General features: G+C 39.9%; 1 protein-coding gene across 2 annotated transcripts in view; it reads right to left on the reverse strand.

Moving 5' to 3' along the window:
* LOC128666135 (synaptotagmin-13-like) overlaps positions 1-15,795 on the reverse strand; it is a 73,448-nt gene extending 57,653 nt beyond the window's left edge. Inside the window, exon 1 of one of the 2 annotated variants that reach the window (XM_053720558.1) lies at positions 14,657-15,795. In XM_053720558.1, coding sequence (XP_053576533.1) covers positions 14,657-14,827 — 171 coding nt within the window. In that variant the 5' untranslated portion in view covers positions 14,828-15,795. The remainder of the gene's footprint in view (positions 1-14,656) is intronic. The other variant, XM_053720560.1, reaches the window with a different exon arrangement.
* Positions 15,796-19,045: the final 3,250 nt, after the last annotated feature.

Below are 19,045 nucleotides of genomic sequence, written 5' to 3' on the forward strand. Positions count from 1 at the left end.
TAAATAAAACAAAATAAATTTACTATAATTAAATAAATTATTCCTATTTAAAACTAAATACCTATAAAATAAACCCTAATATAGCTACAATATAACTAATAGTTACATTGTAGCTATTTTAGGATTTATATTTTATTTTACAGGCAACTTTGTATTTATTTTAACTAGGTACAATAACAATTAAATAGTTAATAACTATTTAATAGCTACCTAGTTAAAATAATAACAAAATTACCTGTAAAATAAATCCTAAACTAAGTTACAACTACACCTAACACTACACTATCAATAAATTAATTAAATAAATTAACTACAATTATCTAAACTAAAATACAATTAAATAAACTAAACTATATTAACAAAAAAACAAACACTAAATTACAAAAAATAAAAAAATATTACAAGAATTTTTATCTAATTTCACCTAATCTAAGCCCCCTAATAAAATAAAAAAGCCCCCCAAAATAATAAAATTCCCTACCCTATACTAAATTACAAAAGTAATCAGCTCTTTTACCAGCCCTTAAAAGGGATTTTTGCAGGGCATTGCCCCAAAGTAATCAGCTCTTTTACCACCCACACACCCCTACTCTAAAACCCACCCGATCCCCCCTTAAAAAAAACCTAACACTACCCCATTGAAGATCACCCTACCTTGAGCTGTCTTCAGCCAGCCGGGCCGAAGTCTTCATCCAATGGGGCAGAAGAGGACATCTAGACTGGCAGAAGTCTTCATCCTATCTGGGCAGAAGAGGACATCCGGACCGGCAGAAGTCTTCATCCTATCCGGGCAGAAGAGGACATCCAGACCGGCAGACATCTTCATCCAAGCGGCATCTTCTATCTTCATCCATCCGACGAGGAGTGGCTCCATCTTCAAGACCTCCGGCGCAGAGCATCCTTCCTGGCCGACGGACTAACGACGAATGACGGTTCCTTTAAATGATGTCATCCAAGATGGCGTCCCTCGAATTCAAATTCGAATGGATCAGCCAATAGAATTGACCTCGCATTCTATTGGCTGATCCAATCAGCCAATCGGATTGAACTTCAATCCGATTGGCTGATTAAATCAATCAATCGGATTTTTCCTACCTTAATTCCGATTGGCTGATAGAATCCTATCAGTGAATCGTAATTCGAGGGATGCCATCTTGGATGACGTCATTTAAAGGAACCGTCATTCGTCGTTAGTCCGTCGGCCAGGAAGGATGCTCTGCGCCAGAGGTCTTGAAGATGGAGCCACTCCTCGTCGGATGGATGAAGATAGAAGATGCCGCTTGGATGAAGATGTCTGCCGGTCCGGATGTCCTCTTCTGCCCGGATAGGATGAAGACTTCTGCCGGTCCGGATGTTCTCTTCTGCCTGGATAGGATGAAGACTTCTGCCGGTCTGGATGTCCTCTTCTGCCCGGATAGGATGAAGACTTCTTCCGGTCTGGATGTCCTCTTCTGCCCCATCGGATGAAGACTTTGGCCCGGCTGGGTGAAGACGGCTCAAGGTAGGGTGATTTTCAATGGGGTAGTGTTAGTTTTTTTTTAAGGAGGGATCGGGTGGGTTTTAGAGTAGGGGTGTGTGGGTGGTGGGTTGTAATGTTGGGGGTGGGTCTTGTATTTTTTTTTACAGGTAAAAGAGCTGATTACTTTGGGGCAATGCCCCGCAAAAAGCCCTTTTAAGGGCTGGTAAAAGAGCTGATTACTTTTGTAATTTAGTATAGGGTAGGGAATTTTATTATTTTGGGGGGCTTAGATTAGGTGTAATTAGATTAAAATTCTTGTAATTTTTTTTATTTTTTGTAATTGAATGTTTGTTTTTTTTGGTAATATAGTTTAGTTTATTTAATTGTATTTTAGTTTACATCATTGTAGTTAATTTATTTAAGTAATTTTATGATAGTGTAGTGTTAGGTGTATTTGTAACTTAGGTTAGGATTTATTTTACAGGTAATTTTGTAATTATTTTAACTAGGTAGCTATTAAATAGTTATTAACTATTTAATAGCTATTGTACCTAGTTAAAATAAATACAAAGTTGCCTGTAAAATAAATATAATTCCTAAAATAGATACAATGTAACTATTAGTTATATTGTAGCTATATTAGGGTTTATTTTATAGGTAAGTATTTAGTTTTAAATAGGAATAATTTATTTAATTATAGTAAATTTATTTCGTTTTATTTAAATTATATTTAATTTAGGGGGGTGTTAGGTTTAGGGGTTAATAATTGTAGGTAGGTGGTGGCGATGTTAGGGAGGGCAGATTAGGGGTTAATAAAATTTATTATAGTGTTTGCGAGGCGGGATTGCTGCGGTTTAGGGGTTAATACATTTGTTATAGTGGCAGCGATGTCCGGTCGGCAGATTAGGGGTTAATAATTGTAGGTAGGTGGCGGCGACGTTGGGGGGGGACAGATTAGGGGTTAATAAATATAATATAGGTGTCGGCGATGTTAGCGACAGCAGATTAGGAGTTCATAGCTATAATGTAGGTGGCGGCGGTGTCCGGAGCGGCAGATTAGGGGTTAATAGTATAATGCAGGTGTCAGTGATAGTGCAGACATATGTATACACACACATACACTGTAAATATACATATATTGCTAACTTGCACATTATTGTCACCGCTCACTTACCTACAGCGCTGGTATTACAGGTTTTTATAAACCCTGCGTTAAAAGACAAGAAGTGAGAGTAGAGCAAAATTGAGCTCCATACCGCACTCCAATACCAGCGCTGCATAATAGCAGCCGTAGTAAAAAAGCAGCGTTATGAGCCTTAATGCTGCTTTTTTATTCATAACGCAAAACTCGTAATCTAGCTGCTTGTGTTTTTTATTTCTCGTAATTTAGTGTTTATTATTTTTTGTAATTTTAGATTTTTTAAATGTTTTCATAGTGTAAGGTTTTTTTTAAATTTGTAATTTAGATTTTTTAATTGGTAGTTTTTTTTTAATTTTATTAGAATAGTAATGTTAGGTTAGTTTAAACTTAGTTTTTTTTAATTCACAGGTAAATTACTTTTTTTTTTAAAAGGATAGTTATTTTGTAATTTTAATTTAAAATTAGGGGTTGTTAGGTTTAGGGGTTAATAGTTTAATTTAGTGTTTTGTGATGGGGGGGGCGGCGGCTTAGGGGTTAATAGGTTTAGTGTAGTAGTTACGATGGGAGGGGCTGGAGATTTAGGGGTTAATACTCTATTATAGTGATGGCGATGTGGGGTGCCGGCAGTTTAGGGGTTAATAATTATATTTAGTGTCGGCGTTGTCGGGGAGCAGTGGATTAGGGGTTAATAACTTTTATTAGTGTCGTTGATGTCTGGGGGGAAGCGGAATAGGGGTAATAATTATATTTAGTGTCTGCGATGTCGGGGAGCGGCGGATTAGGTGTTAATAACTTTTATTAGTGTCAGCGATGTCGGTGAGAGGCAGATTGGGGTTAATAATTATATTTAGTGTCGGCGATGTCAGGGGCGGCAGGTTAGGGGAGTAGGGGATTATAGAGGTTTATGTTAGGGTGTTAGGTTTAAACGTAACTTTCTTTTCCCCAAAGACATCAATGGGGTTGCGTTACGGCGATCTCCATTCCGCGATCGCAGGTGTTAGTTGTTTTTTTTTCTAACACCTCCCCATTGATGTCTATAGGGGAAAGCGTGCACGAGCACGTCAAATCTGCCCTTGGCTATTGTGCGGTATGGAGCTCATAATGGCAGCGCTATGGATAGTGCAATAACGCAAATTTGTTGGCGTTATTTTCGCACCCTGTTTAGCGCAAATCTCGTAATCTAGGTGATGGTCGGTTGTACAGGAATAGAGAGCATTACATACATAGTCATTTTCATAATCCCTATGAAAATAAAAAAGCCCCCCAAAATAAAAACACACCCTTAATCTAATACTAAACTACCAACAGCCCTTAAAAGGGCCTTTTGTAGGGCATTGCCCTGAGTTAAACAGCTATTTTACCTTTAAAAAAAACTAAGGCCTAGATTTGGAGTTTGGCGGTAGCCGTGAAAACCAGTGTTAGAGGCTCCTAACGCTGGTTTTAGGCTACCGCCGGTATTTGGAGTCACTCAAAAAAGGGTCTAACGCTCACTTTTCAGCCGCGACTTTTCCATACCGCAGATGCCCTTACGTCAATTGCGTATCCTATCTTTTCAATGGGATCTTTCTAACTCCGGTATTTAGTCGTGTCTGAAGACTCCAGCCGCAGAAAAAAGTCAGTAGTTAAGAGCTTTCTGGGCTAACGCCGGTTCATAAAGCTCTTAACTAGTGTGCTCTAAAGTACACTAACACCCATAAACTACCTATGTACCCCTAAACCGAGGTCCCCCCACATCGCCGCCACTCAATTAAATTTTTTTAACCCCTAATCTGCCGACCGCCACCTACGTTATCCTTATGTACCCCTAATCTGCTGCCCCTAACACCGCCGACCCCTATATTATATTTATTAACCCCTAACCTGCCCCCCACAACGTCGCAGCCAGCTACCTACAATAATTAACCCCTAATCTGCCGACCGCAAAGAGCCGCCACCTACATTATAGCTATGTACCCCTAATCTGCTGCCCCTAACACCGCCGACCCCTTTATTATATTTATTAACCCCTAATCTGCCCCCCTCAACGTCGCCTCCACCTGCCTACACTTATTAACTCCTAATCTGCCGAGCGGACCTGAGCGCTACTATAATAAAGTTATTAACCCCTAATCCGCCTCACTAACCCTATAATAAATAGTATTAACCCCTAATCTGCCCTCCCTAACATCGCCGACACCTAACTTCAATTATTAACCCCTAATCTGCCGACTGGAGCTCACCGCTATTCTAATAAATGTATTAACCCCTAAAGCTAAGTCTAACCCTAACACTAACACCCCCCTAAGTTAAATATAATTTAAATCTAACGAAATTAATTAACTCTTCTTAAATAAATTATTCCTATTTAAAGCTAAATACTTACCTGTAAAATAAATCCTAATATAGCTACAATATAAATTATAATGATATTATAGCTATTTTAGGATTTATATTTATTTTACAGGTAACTTTGTATTTATTTTAACCAGGTACAATAGCTATTAAATAGTTAAGAACTATTTAATAGCTAAAATAGTTAAAATAATTACAAATTTACCTGTGAAATAAATCCTAACCTAAGTTACAATTAAACCTAACACTAGACTATCAATAAATTACTTAAATAAAATACCTACAATTACCTACAATTAAACCTAACACTACACAATCAATACATTAATTAAATACAATATCTACAAATAAATACAATGAAATAAACTAACTAAAGTACAAAAAATAAAAAAGAACTAAGTTACAAAAAATAAAAAAATATTTACAAACATTAGAAATATATTACAACAATTTTAAACTAATTACACCTACTCTAAACCCCCTAATAAAATAACAAAGCCCCCCAAAATAAAAAAAATGCCCTACTCTATTCTAAATTACTAAAGTTCAAAGCTCTTTTACCTTACCAGCCCTGAACAGGGCCCTTTGCGGGGCATGCCCCAAAGAATTCAGCTCTTTTGCCTGTAAAAAAAAACATACAATACCCCCCCCCAACATTACAACCCACCACCCCTAATCTAACCCAAACCCCCCTTAAATAAACCTAACACTAAGCCCCTGAAGATCTTCCTACCTTATCTTCACCTAACCAGGCATCACCAATCTGTCCTGGCTCCAAAATCTTCATCCAAGCCCAAGCGGGGGCTAGACATCCATCATCCGACGGCGGGAAGAAGAGTAGATCCAGACCGGCAACCATCTTCTTCAAAGCGGCATCTTCTATCTTCATCCGATGAGGACCGGCTCCATCTTGAAGACCTCCATCGCGGATCCATCCTTCTTCTCCGATGACTAGATGACGAATGACGGTTCCTTTAAATGACGTCATCCAAGATGGCGTCCCTCGAATTCCGATTGGCTGATAGGATTCTATCAGCCAATCGGAATTAAGGTAGGAATATTCTGATTGGCTGATGGAATCAGCCAATCAGAATCAAGTTCAATCCGATTGGCTGATCCAATCAGCCAATCAGATTGAGCTCGCATTCTATTGGCTGATCGGAACAGCCAATAGAATGCGAGCTCAATCTAATTGGCTGATTGGATCAGCCAATCGGATTGAAATTGAATCTGATTGGCTAATTCCATCAGCCAATCAGAATATTCCTACCTTAATTCCGATTGGCTGATAGAATCCTATCAGCCAATCGGAATTCGAGGGACGCCATCTTGGATGACGTCATTTAAAGGAACCGTCATTCGTCTTTCAGTCGTCGGCCAGGAGGGATGTTCCGCGTCGGAGGTCTTCAGGATGCTGCCGCTCCGCTCCGGATGGATGACGATAGAAGATCCCGCTTGGATGAAGACTTCAATCGGATGGAAGACCTCTTCTGCCCCGCTTGGATGAAGACTTCTACCGGATGGAGGACCTCTTCTTGCTCCGCTTGGATGAAGAATTTGGCTCGGCTGGGTGAAGACGACTCAAGGTAGGGAGATCTTCAGGGGCTTAGTGTTAGGTTTATTTAAGGGGGGTTTGGGTTAGATTAGGGGTATGTGGGTGGTGGGTTGTAATGTTGGGGGGGGTATTGTATGTTTTTTTTACAGGCAAAAGAGCTGAACTTCTTGGGGCATGCCCCACAAAGGGCCCTGTTCAGGGCTGGTAAGGTAAAAGAGCTTTGAACTTTAGTAATTTAGAATAGGGTAGGGCATTTTTTTATTTTGGGGGGCTTTGTTATTTTATTAGGGGGCTTAGAGTAGGTGTAATTAGTTTAAAATTGTTGTAATATATTTCTAATGTTTGTAAATATTTTTTTATTTTTTGTAACTTAGTTCTTTTTTATTTTTTGTACTTTAGTTCGTTTATTTCATTGTATTTATTTGTAGGATTTGTATTTAATTAATGTATTGATAGTGTAGTGTTAGGTTTAATTGTAGGTAATTGTAGGTATTTTATTTAATTAATTTATTGATAGTCTAGTGTTAGGTTTAATTGTAACTTAGGTTAGGATTTATTTTACAGGTAAATTTGTAATTATTTTAACTATTTTAGCTATTAAATAGTTCTTAACTATTTAATAGCTATTGTACCTGGTTAAAATAAATACAAAGTTACCTGTAAAATAAATATAAATCCTAAAATAGCTATAATATCATTATAATTTATATTGTAGCTATATTAGGATTTATTTTACAGGTAAGTATTTAGCTTTAAATAGGAATAATTTATTTAAGAAGAGTTAATTAATTTCGTTAGATTTAAATTATATTTAATTTAGGGGGGTGTTAGTGTTAGGGTTAGACTTAGCTTTAGGGGTTAATACATTTATTAGAATAGCGGTGAGCTCCAGTCGGCAGATTAGGGGTTAATGTTTGAAGTTAGGTGTTGGCGATGTTAGGGAGGGCAGATTAGGGGTTAATACTATTTATTATAGGGTTAGTGAGGCGGATTAGGGGTTAATAGCTTTATAATAATAGCAAAGCGGTCCGGTCGGCAGATTAGGGGTTAATAAGTGTAGGCAGGTGGAGGCGACGTTGTGGGGGGCAGATTAGGGGTTAATAAATATAATATAGGGGTTGGCGGTGTTAGGGGCAGCAGATTAGGGGTACATAGGGATAATGTAAGTAGCGGCGGTTTACGGAGCGGCAGATTAGGGGTTAAAAATAATATTCAGGGGTCAGCGATAGCGGGGGCGGCAGAATAGGGGTTAATAAGTGTAAGGTTAGGGGTGTTTAGACTCGGGGTATATGTTAGAGTGTTAGGTGCAGACGTAGGAAGTGTTTCCCCATAGCAAACAATGGGGCTGCGTTAGGAGCTGAACGCGGCTTTTTTGCAGGTGTTAGGTTTTTTTTCCAGCTCAAACAGCCCCATTGTTTCCTATGGGGGAATCGTGCACAAGCACGTTTTTGAGGCTGGCCGCGTCTGGTATCGAGAGTTGCATTTGCGTTAAATATGCTCTACACTCCTTTTTTGGAGCCTAACGCTGACATTATATGGACTCTCAATACCAGAGTTATTTTAAAGGAGCGGCCAGAAAAAAGCCAGCGTTAGCTACCCGGGTCGTTACCGACAAAACTCTAAATCTAGCCGTAAGTTCCCCCTAAAAGTAAACCCCCCCCACCCACCAAACCCCCCAAAATAAAAAAACTAACACTAAAAAGTCCTAAACTACCCATTGCCCCTAAAGGGGCATTTTTATCGGCATTCAGCTCTTTTACTGCCCTTAAAAGGGCATTAATCTCTTTTTCAGCCCCCAAATCCCTAATAAAAAAAAAATAAAAAAAAGCCTAACTCTAACCCCCACATAGATACTCACAGTTCCTGAAGTCCGACGGTGAAGTCTTCTTCCAAGCGGCGACCTCTTCTATCTTCATCCAGGACCGCGGAACTGAAGACCGGCGACCGCGGAACCATGGAGCGTGGAGGATCCTCTTCATACGATCGCCGCCGTACACTGAATAGTGAATTTAAGGTGCGCAATTAAATATGGTGTCCCTTGCAATCCTATTGGCTGATTTGATTCTTCAAATTCAAAACAGCCAATAGGATGAGAGCTACTGAAATCCTATTGGCTGATTTTAACAGCCTTTAGGGGCAATGGGTAGTTTAGGATTTTTTAGTGTTAGTTTTTTATTTTGGGTTTTTTTTTACTGTTAGGGGGAACTTAGTTTTTTTAAAGGTAAAAGAGCTGTTTAACTTAGGGCAATGCCCTACAAAAGGCCTTTTAAGGGCTATTGGTAGTTCAGTTTAGGCTAGGGTTTTTTTTTATTTTGGGTGGGCTTTTTTATTTTGATAAGGCTATTAAATTAGGTGTAATTAGTTTAAATATCTTGTAGTTTGTTTTTTATTTTCTGTAATTTAGTGTTTGTTTTTTGGTAATTTAGATGATTTTTTAAAATGAATTCAATTGTATTTAATTTAGGTAAATTATTTAATTGTAGTGTAGTGTTAGGTGTTAGTGTAACTTAGGTTAAGTTTTATTTTACAGGTCAATTTGTATTTATTTTAGCTAGGTAGTTATTAAATAGTTAATAACTATTTAGTAAAAAAAAATAAAAGAACTGTCTCAGTGTACAAGTAAGTGTGTAAGGAAGTCTCTGGGAAGCTGTTACTTTATGCAACTAGCGGAGTGTACTTCAGAGAGAGCTAATAAAGCAGCAGTTGCAGAGTCATACATGCCAAACCTTCAGGAAGCATCATCCCACACACTGTTAGTATAGCACACAAGTCCTTTATGCGGTAAAGTCAGGTTAAAGATTGTATCCGTTGTCAGTAAAAACAAGCTAAGCAACAGCACAGCAGGGTCTAATAGGTAGCCTATAGGGAGTATGCTCTGTACGATAATCCATGTAGCCTTAACAGCTGATGGTCTATGACTCACTCACTCACTCACTCACGCTGTTTAGCAAACGTACCACCTCCTGCTTATTCCATGCCCCAAGCTGTGCAACTAGCGATGTTAGCAGATCACAATAAAAAATAACAAGAAGACAATACCGTTACTCTTCAATTTAGCCGGCTTGCTGTGATTCGAATCCTTTTCCTGTGCCGCTCCTGTGTACACTCTGCCCGGCTTCTCACAAGCAGATCCAATGCCTCCTCTGCTGAAAATGACGTCACAGGCGTCTAGTGACCCCAAGCAATCCCGGTGTGCTGAATGGGAAAGGAGTCCCTGTACTCAGATGTATAGTCAGGTATAAGAAAAAGGAAAAAAGCTTATAAGTAAAAAAAAACAAAATCCTTTATTGATCATGAGATAAACTCATACATTAAAAGCCTGCAGAAAACATCTGACCGGCTTCTCTGCCTCACATAGTAATGAGGTGACAGTTAGTGGGTACACTAATCAACAGGAGGTACATCAGATTACTATGTCCTTTAGTGATGTATGCACTTTAATAGATCTTGAAGATCTATCTCATGGGCAAGACTTAGCCTCCAATCTGATTAGACCCATGTCCACTCCTATGAGACCAAAATCTAACTTTTACCCTATACAATCTAGGGGTAAAAGTTTAGAAGTGTTTCATAAAAGAGTAGTAGATCTAACTGAACTGTCAAAGTCAGACTAAAGGAATCCTTCTAATCTATCACGTCTGGAAAGGGAATCAATAACCAATCTTCAAAACAACAAAGAGATTGTAATTTGCCAGTCAGACAAAGGTGGTAGTGTGGTGGTGCTCTGCCTAGAGACCCAACTATACAATATAAAGAGTTACTTAGGGGCCTATTGGATGATGGTGTGGAAATGGGCATTCTAGACAAACAGACATTTGATTGTCTCATGGTTGATAATCCGATTATGCCCATCTTTCACCATTTCCCGAAGGTCCATAAAAGTATTACTAATGTACAAGGTAGGCCCATATTAGCAGGAATTAGCTCGCTTTTGGAGCCTTTATCCAAATGGGTCGACCAATTTTTACAGCCTCTTGTCCAGTCATTACCAAGCTATGTACGAGACACCTCTCATGTACTATCCAAATTGGAGGGCACTGCCTGGGAATCAAGGTATACCTGGATCACGATTGATGTGGTGGCCTTGTACTCCTCAATACCCCATACTTTCGGGTTGCAGGCTGTGTCTTTCTTTTTGGACAGATATACCAAACTAACAGTTAAACATAAGGAGTTTGTCATCAGAGCAGTTGAGTTTTTGTTAAACCACAATTTCTTTATGTTTTCTGATGTGTTTTACCTCCAAAGACGTGGAACTGCTATGGGAGCAAAATTTGCCCCATCATACGCGAACCTATTCATGGGCTGGTGGGAGCGGTTCCACGTCTTTGGAGGTATTAATCAGTTTGCTCAAAATTTTGTTAAATATAGGAGATTCATTGACAATCTCCTTGTTGTGGGGTCAGCTGACTACCAAAAAGCAGTCAAATTAGTGAAATATCTTAAACACAATGAAGTGGGTTTGAGATTCACATTTGAATGGAACCAAAACACTATCAATTACTTGGATATAACTCTATTTGCTGACAGTAGCCTCAATAGTATTTCCTCATCTCTTTACAGGAAACCTATCTCTGGCAACACCCTCTTGCATGCCCGGAGTAGTCACCCCGGACATGTATTTAGAGGAATAGCTAAAAGTCAGTTTTTGAGAGCTAAATGTAACTGTACTTCAGAGAGGGATTTCCAGACAGAGAGTGAGGATCTCAAAAAGAGATTTAAGGCTAGGGGTTACCCTAAGAAAACTATAAATAAAGCCTTTTGGGAAGTGAATCAAATTCAAAGACATAAACTGTTTGAAGCCAAAGCTATAGACACAGAACTACAAACATATGCTAAGACCAAGCCAACGCTAATTACGGCATATTCTAATCAATATCATCAGGTTTGTCAAATAGTCAAAAGAAATCTCCCTATTCTATGAGGAGATAAAATTTTATGTAAGACCATTGAGGATGGTTGCAATTTTGTATACAAACGCAACCTATCATTAGGAAATATGCTTTCTCCAAGCCTATTACCAAAACAGGATAGTGGTAGCTCCTGGCTAAAAGTAAAGGGTACCTACAAATGTGGGAAAAGATTGTGCAAATCATGCGATCATATTCATGTGTCAAAAACTTTCACTTTAGCCATTACACAGGAGGTATTTCATACTAAAATGCATTAAATGTGGCAACAAGTATGTTATATATTTGATTGAGTGTGTACAATGTAACAGACAGTATGTTGGTCAGACCACTCGTACAGTGGGCAAACGTATAAGTGAGCATTTGTCCTATGTCTCCCAAGAAAGAGCTGTATTGGCACTTGCTAAACATTTTCTTGAAATTCATCATGGAGAAGTTGACACCTTCAGGTGGCAGGCTATCGAGCAAATCACCACACCTTGTTGTGTTAGTGATAAAGTACAAATACTATTAAGACAAGAGATTTATTGGATACACAAGCTCGGTAGCCTGCTGCCTGGGGGTTTCAACTCTGAATTTGATATAATTAACTATTGGCATAGATAGACTCAATGTTTACCTGCCAAGTATATGTTAATATTCTGTTGAGTAGGCATCTTCTGTTATAGCTGGGCCATATTATTTTTTCCTTACTATTTAACATTTTGTTATTAGGTATAATATAGGTCTGCTTTATATAACCGCAGTTGCAAGATCTCTTAAGCTGTTATTACTTTATATTTTATGCATATATACACACCTTCTTTCCACCTCTTTTCTATTTTTTGATTCTTAATTTTTCTTATTGTTCATATGTCACATTCCTACTATGTGTTTAACTATTTCTCATTTAGGCTTGTTTGAAACATAGGTAAAATAACTTAAAGAAAAATAATTAAAATAATTAAAAAGAAGGGGGAGAAATAATAAACATGTGAGATATGTATGCATATATACAGGACTTGCTTCAATTTCATCTTATCTTTTCCAAGGTCCTCTCTCTCTCTCTCTCTCTCTCTTATATATATATTTATTTTAACAATGCTTTTGATTATTATCTTGTATTGGTATTGCGGTAAGAAAACTAGATTTTTTTATATAAACAAAACAGCATTCTTTGTTTAATGACACTGTTTTGGTAAATTTATAAGTCTGTAACTTTAAAATCTGTTACGAAGCTATTGAGCTTAGGTTTCTGTTTTTAATTAATACTCCCATGGGAGGTGCTTCTGTGTATATACGGTGCACAGGTGCTACTTTGATTACATCTAGGGTTACGGCTATCTAAGCCGAAACCGGTCAGATGTTTTCTGCAGGCTTTTAATGTATGAGTTTATCTCATGATCAATAAAGGATTTTGTTTTTTTTACTTATAAGCTTTTTTCCTTTTTCTTATACCTGACTATACATCTGAATCATCCGGATAGTGCTGGGACTTTTTTTGTTTCTACTATTTAGTAACTATTCTACCTAGTTAAAATAAATAAAAAAAAATTATTTTTGATAATTTTGTTTATTTTATGTAATGTTAGACTTTTTTATTTTATGTAATTTTAGCGTAATTTAAACTCAGTTTTTTTATTTTTTAAGTAATGTTAGCTTTTTTATTTTAATTGTAATTTTGGATTTTTTTAATTTATGTAATGGGGTTAATTTAGGGGGTGTTAGGTTAGGGGGCTTAGTGATTAGTTATTTGCGTTGTGAGGTTTGGCGGTTTAGGGGTTAATAGATTTATTAGGTTAATTGCGATGTGGGTTAATAGCGGACTAGGGTTTAATAGTTTAAATAGATCGTTTGCGTTGTGGAGGCATTGCGGATTAGGGGTTAATAGATTTTATAGATAGTTTGCGTTGTGGGGGGATGGCGGTTTAGGGGTTTAATAACTTTGATACTTTGCGGTATGGGGGTTGGCGGATTAGGGGTTAATACATTAGTTATTGAGGTTGGGGGGTTGCGGTTGAGAGGTAGATATTGCGCATGCGTTAGGTGATTGATTTTATTCTAACAGCGAACGACGGGTAAAATATACGGGTAAAATATACGGCGGCGCCGTATATGTGATCGAGTGTAGTGTAAGGTCAGGTTACCATAGTAACCTATTAATGTTTTAGAAATCCGGCATCGGGTGGAAAAAGGTGGCAAAGAGGAAACCTTTTCAATGGAAACCTGGTACTAAGGTTTGGAAACAAGCCCATAGTCAGTTGTAACATACAGGCAGTTGTACAGACGTAGAGAGCATTACATACATAGTCATTTGTAAATACCTGTAGTCAGTTAGCAGTTGCATGAGGTGTAGGCGGCATTAAACACATGAGCAGTTGCATGGGGTGTAGGGGGGCATTACGTATATGAGCAGTTGCATGAGGTATAGGGGGCATTACACACATGAGCGGTTGCATGAGGTGTAGGGGGGCATTACACACATAAGCAGTTGCATGAGGTGTGGGCATTACACACATGAGCAGTTGCATGGGGTGTGGGCGCATTACACACATGAGCAGTTGCATGGGGTGTGGGTGCATTACACACATGAGCAGTTGCATGGGGTGTGGGCGCATTACACACATGAGCAGTTGCATGGGGTGTGGGTGCATTACACACATGAGCAGTTGCATGGGGTGTGGGTGCATTACACACATGAGCAGTTGCATGAGGTGTAGGGGGGCATTACACACATGAGCAGTTGCATGAGGTGTAGGGGGCATTACATACATGAGCAGTTGCATGAGGTATAGGGGCATTACACACATGAGCGGTTGCATGAGGTGTAGGGGGTATTACACACATAAGCAGTTGCATGAGGTGTGGGGGCATTACACACACAAGCAGTTGCATGGGGTGTGGGCGCATAACACACATGAGCAGTTGTATGAGGTGTAGGGGACATTACACACATGAGCAGTTGCATGAGGTGTAGGGGGCATTACACACATGAGCAGTTGCATGGGATGTAGGTGTATTACACACATGAGCAGTTGCATGGGATGTTGGTGTATTACACACATGAGTAGTTGCATGGGGTGTAGGGGCATTATACACATGAGCAGTTGCACAAGGTGTGGGGGCATTACGTAAATGAGCAGTTGCATGAGGTGCGGGGGCATTACACACATGAGCAGTTGCAAAGGTATAGGGGGCATTACACACATGTGAAGTTGCATGGGGTGTGGGGGCATTACATGAGCAGTTACATGGGGTTTGGGGGCAAAACACACACTTACCAGAGGTCCTGGCTGCACCATAATCATGGTCACCGGTCTCTCATTCTGGTGGCCAGAGAACATATTCTTACACTTTAAACACATGCAAAAGCATATCAGTCCAAAGATAGCAAAGATACCTGTAGCTGTTCCAAGGGTGGCTCCCAAGGCAATTACAGGAGCTGGTAACATGTTGACCTCTGGGTAGTTCCATATGTTTAGTGGAACAAACAAATCCTAATATGACTTAACCAGGAGATGTCCTTCTGCAGAAACTACATCTAAAATTGACCCACTATAAAGAGAGCCCAGAAATGATCTCATGCTGGAGGTGCCTGTGGTATCTGCAGTAGCTCTAGCACAAGATGTCCTTCTGTGCCCAGAGAATCTCAGTTGGTTTCCTTGAAGTCAGGAAAAGCAATAAATGCCCTTCTGTGCCAAGAGAAGCTCAAAAGGTCTTGCTGAAGTTGGGAAAAGCAAGAGTTGTCCTTGGTGCCCAGAGAAGCTCAATAGGTCTTGCTTAAGTCAGGATAAGCAAAATGTGTCCTCATGTGCTCAATAGGTCTCCCTGAAGGAAAATCGCAAGACATACACTTCTGTGCCCAGAGACGTTTAATAGGTCTCGCTGAACAAAAAGCAAAAGAGATGCCCTTCTGTTTCCAGAGAAGATCAATTGCTCCCCCTGAAGGAAAACCAAGACAAGTCCTGTGCCTAAACAAGGTCAGTGTGTCCTGCTGCATCCTGAAATTGTCCTTCTGTATCCAGAGGAGCACAATGTGTCCTACTGCAAAAACTCCACATCTGATTCTGGTCTCAGAATTTGTTTTTCAGCATAAGGAGGAGGAATTAATCATTCTTTGTACTTAACACTTGAAAAATGTGGTACATTTGCCTCCCAGGTTGATTGCACCTCCCCAGTGCTCTGATTTCCAGTCTGGCTTGTATGTCTAGCTGTGCTGAGCTTTAGGTACTGCAGCAAGACAAATAGCTCTGGCTATTGGAGGTGGTAACAAGGAGCAGAGAGCAGGGGCCACAGGCTGGCGTGTTGTATCTCTGGCCGAGCTGAGCTTTATTACTTAATAGGTTCTGCAGGAAGACAAATAGCTATGGCTGTTGGGGAAGGTCACAAGGATCAGAGAGTATGGCCCCAGGCTGCCTTGTATATCTGGCTGTGCTGAGCTTTATTACATAACAGGTTCTGCAAAAAGACAAATAGCTCTGGCTGTTGGGGAAGATCACAAGGAGCAGAGAGTATGGCCCCAGGCTGCCTTGTATGTCTGACTGTGCTGAGCTATATTACATAACAGGTTCTGCAGGAAGACAAATAGCTCTGGCTATTGGAGATGGACACAAGGAGCAGGGGACCCAGGCTGGCTTGTATCACTGGCTGAGCTGTATAACATAACACATTCAGGCTGTAGGGGATTGACACAAGGAGCAGGGGACCCAGGCTAGCTTGTATCACTGGCTGAGCTGTATTACATAACACATTCAGGCTGTTGGGGATGGACACAAGGAGCAGGGGACCCAGGCTGGCTTGTATCACTGGCTAAGCTGTATTACATAACACATTCAGGCTGTTGGGATGGTCACAAGATGCAGGCAGAAAGCATAGACCCCAGGCTGAGGTTGTAGCTGCACAGCTCTGTTTATTTGGTACAAATTATCTTGACAATCTTTATCATTCTGTTATATCAGTGTACCCACCACCCCATATTTATGTAAATTCTATGTGCTTTTATTTCCTAATGGCAGATGAGACAGGCTGCCTGCAGCAGATCATTTGCACCCACCCAAAGTCAGACCCTTTTTTGTTATTCAAAACCTAATGTTGATTTCCATGTAAAATAAAAACAAAGAGAAAAATGTACCGACTACTACCCAAGTATACCCGAGACCGAGCAGAATCAAATGATATCAAAGTTAAAACAATAACTTGGGGATAAGATTCCCATGTATTCCCCAAAATGCACTGCGAGTGCGAGGGTGAATGGGGCAGTGCATTTAGGGTTTTTGAGGGGTTCTATGCCCAAGTTAGCATCCTAACTTTGGTGTCATTAGAGTCTGCTCAGTCTGGGGTATACCTGGGTAGCAGTCACTAAGTGATCTGTATTGTAGGGACACTAAACCCAAATTTTTTCTTTCATGGTTCAGATAGAGCATGCAATTTTAAGCAACTTTCTAATTTACTCCTATTATCAAATTTTCTTCGTTCTCTTGCTATCTTTATTTGAAGAAAAAAAAAAGGCATCTAAGCTAAGAAGCCAGACAATTTTTGGTTCAGGACAATGGACAGCACTCAGCACATGTTTATTGGTGCTGTCCAATCAGCAAGGACAACCCAGGTCCAAATGGGCCGGCTTCTAAACTTACATTCATGCTTTTCAAATAAAGATAGCAAGAGCATGAAGAAAAATTGACAATAGGAGTAAATTAGAAAGTTGCTTAAAATTGCCTGCTCTATCTGAATCATGAAAGAAAAAATGTGGGTTCAGTGTCCCTTTAACCCCTTAACGACCAAGGACGTACGCCACACTTCCTAAAAAAAAATACAGTTAATGACCGAGGACGTGTGGCGTACGTCCTTGGTCTGGAAAGCAGCTGGAAGCGATCCTGCTCACTTCCAGCTGCTTTCCGGTTATTGCAGTGATGCCTCGATATCGAGGCATCCTGCAATAACCCCCCTTGGCCATCCGATGCAGAGAGAGCCACTCTGTGGCCCTCTCTGAACCGGACATCGGTGGCCGGTATCGTTGGTGGGTGGGAGCAAGTCTGGGAGGCGGGTGGGCGGCCATCGATGTGCCGAGTGGAGTGGGGCGGGATCAGGGGCGGGACAGACGGGGGCGCGCACGGGAGCGCGCGCGTGCACGGGGGGCGGTGGGCGGGCGCGTGCACGGGGTGGGAGTGGGCGGGAACCGTTACACTGCAGAAAAAAAAGTTAAGAAATGTTAAAAAAAATATATATATTAACAAAATCAATTATGATCTAAGGGTTCTGGAAGGGGTGGGGGTTGGTCTTGGGGGGGGGGAAGCTACACTACAGAAAAGGGCAATAAAAAAACCCAAAAAACATACTTTTTGTTATTAGACTGGGTACTGGCAGACAGCTGCCAGTTCCCAAGATGGCGCCCATTAAGGCAGAGGGGGAGGGTTAGAAAGCTGTTTGGTGGGGGATCAGTGAGGTTGGGGGCTAAGGGGGATCCTACACAGCAGCATATGTAAATATGCCCAAAAAAAGCCCAAATATAGCTTTTATTTTAGTACTGGCAGAGTTTCTGCCAGTACTTAAGATGGCAGGGACAATTGTGGGGTGGGGGAGGGAAGAGAGCTGTTTGGGAGGGATCAGGGGGTCTGATGTTTTACACTAAAGCTAAAATTAACCCTGCAAGCTCCCTACAAGCTACATAATTAACCCCATCACTGCTAGCCATAATACACGTGTGATGCGCAGCGGCATTTGGCGGCCTTCTAATTACCACAAAGCAACGCCAAAGCCATATATGTCTGCTATTTCTGAATAAAGGGGATCCCAGAGAAGCATTTACAACCATTTCTGCCATAATTGCACAAGCTGTTTGTAAATGATTTCAGTGAGAAACCTAAAATTGTGAAAAATTTAACGTTTTTTTTTAATTTGATCGCATTTGGCGGTGAAATGGTGGCATTAAATATACCAAAATTGGCCTAGATCAATACTTGGGGTTGCCTACTACACTATACTAAAGCTAAAATTACCCCTAAAAGCTCCCTACATGCTCCCTAATTAACCCCTTCACTGCTGGGCATAATACACGTGTAGTGCGCAGTGGCATTTAGCAGCCTTCTAATTACCAAAAAGCAACGCCAAAGCCATATATGTCTGCTATTTCTGAACAAAGGGGATCCCAGAGAAAAATTTACAATAATTTAAGCCATAATTGCACAAGCTGTTTGTAAATAATTTCAGTGAGAAACCAAAAGTTTGTGAAAAAATTATTGAAAAAGTGAACAATTTTTTGTATTTAATCGCATTTGGTGGTGAAATGGTGGTATGAAATATACCAAAATGGGCCTAGATCAATACTTTGGGTTGTCTACTAAAATAAAATATACAAATGTCAAGGGATATTAAGAGATTCCTGACAGATCTCAGGGTTCCAATGTAACTAGCGCTAATTTTGAAAAATAATGGTTTGGAAATAGCAAAGTGCTACTTGTATTTATTGCCCTATAACTTACAAAAAAAGCAAAGAAGATGTAAACATTGGGTATTTCTAAACTCAGGACAAAATTTAGAAACTATTTAGCATGGGTGTTTTTTGGTGGTTGTAGATGTGTCACAGATTTTGGGGTCAAAGTTAGAAAAAGTGTGTTTTATTCCAATTTTTCCTCATATTTTATATTTTTTTTATAGTAAATTATAAGATATGA

The sequence above is a fragment of the Bombina bombina genome, chromosome 7, assembly GCF_027579735.1.
Source record: "Bombina bombina isolate aBomBom1 chromosome 7, aBomBom1.pri, whole genome shotgun sequence".
NCBI lineage: Eukaryota > Metazoa > Chordata > Amphibia > Anura > Bombinatoridae > Bombina > Bombina bombina.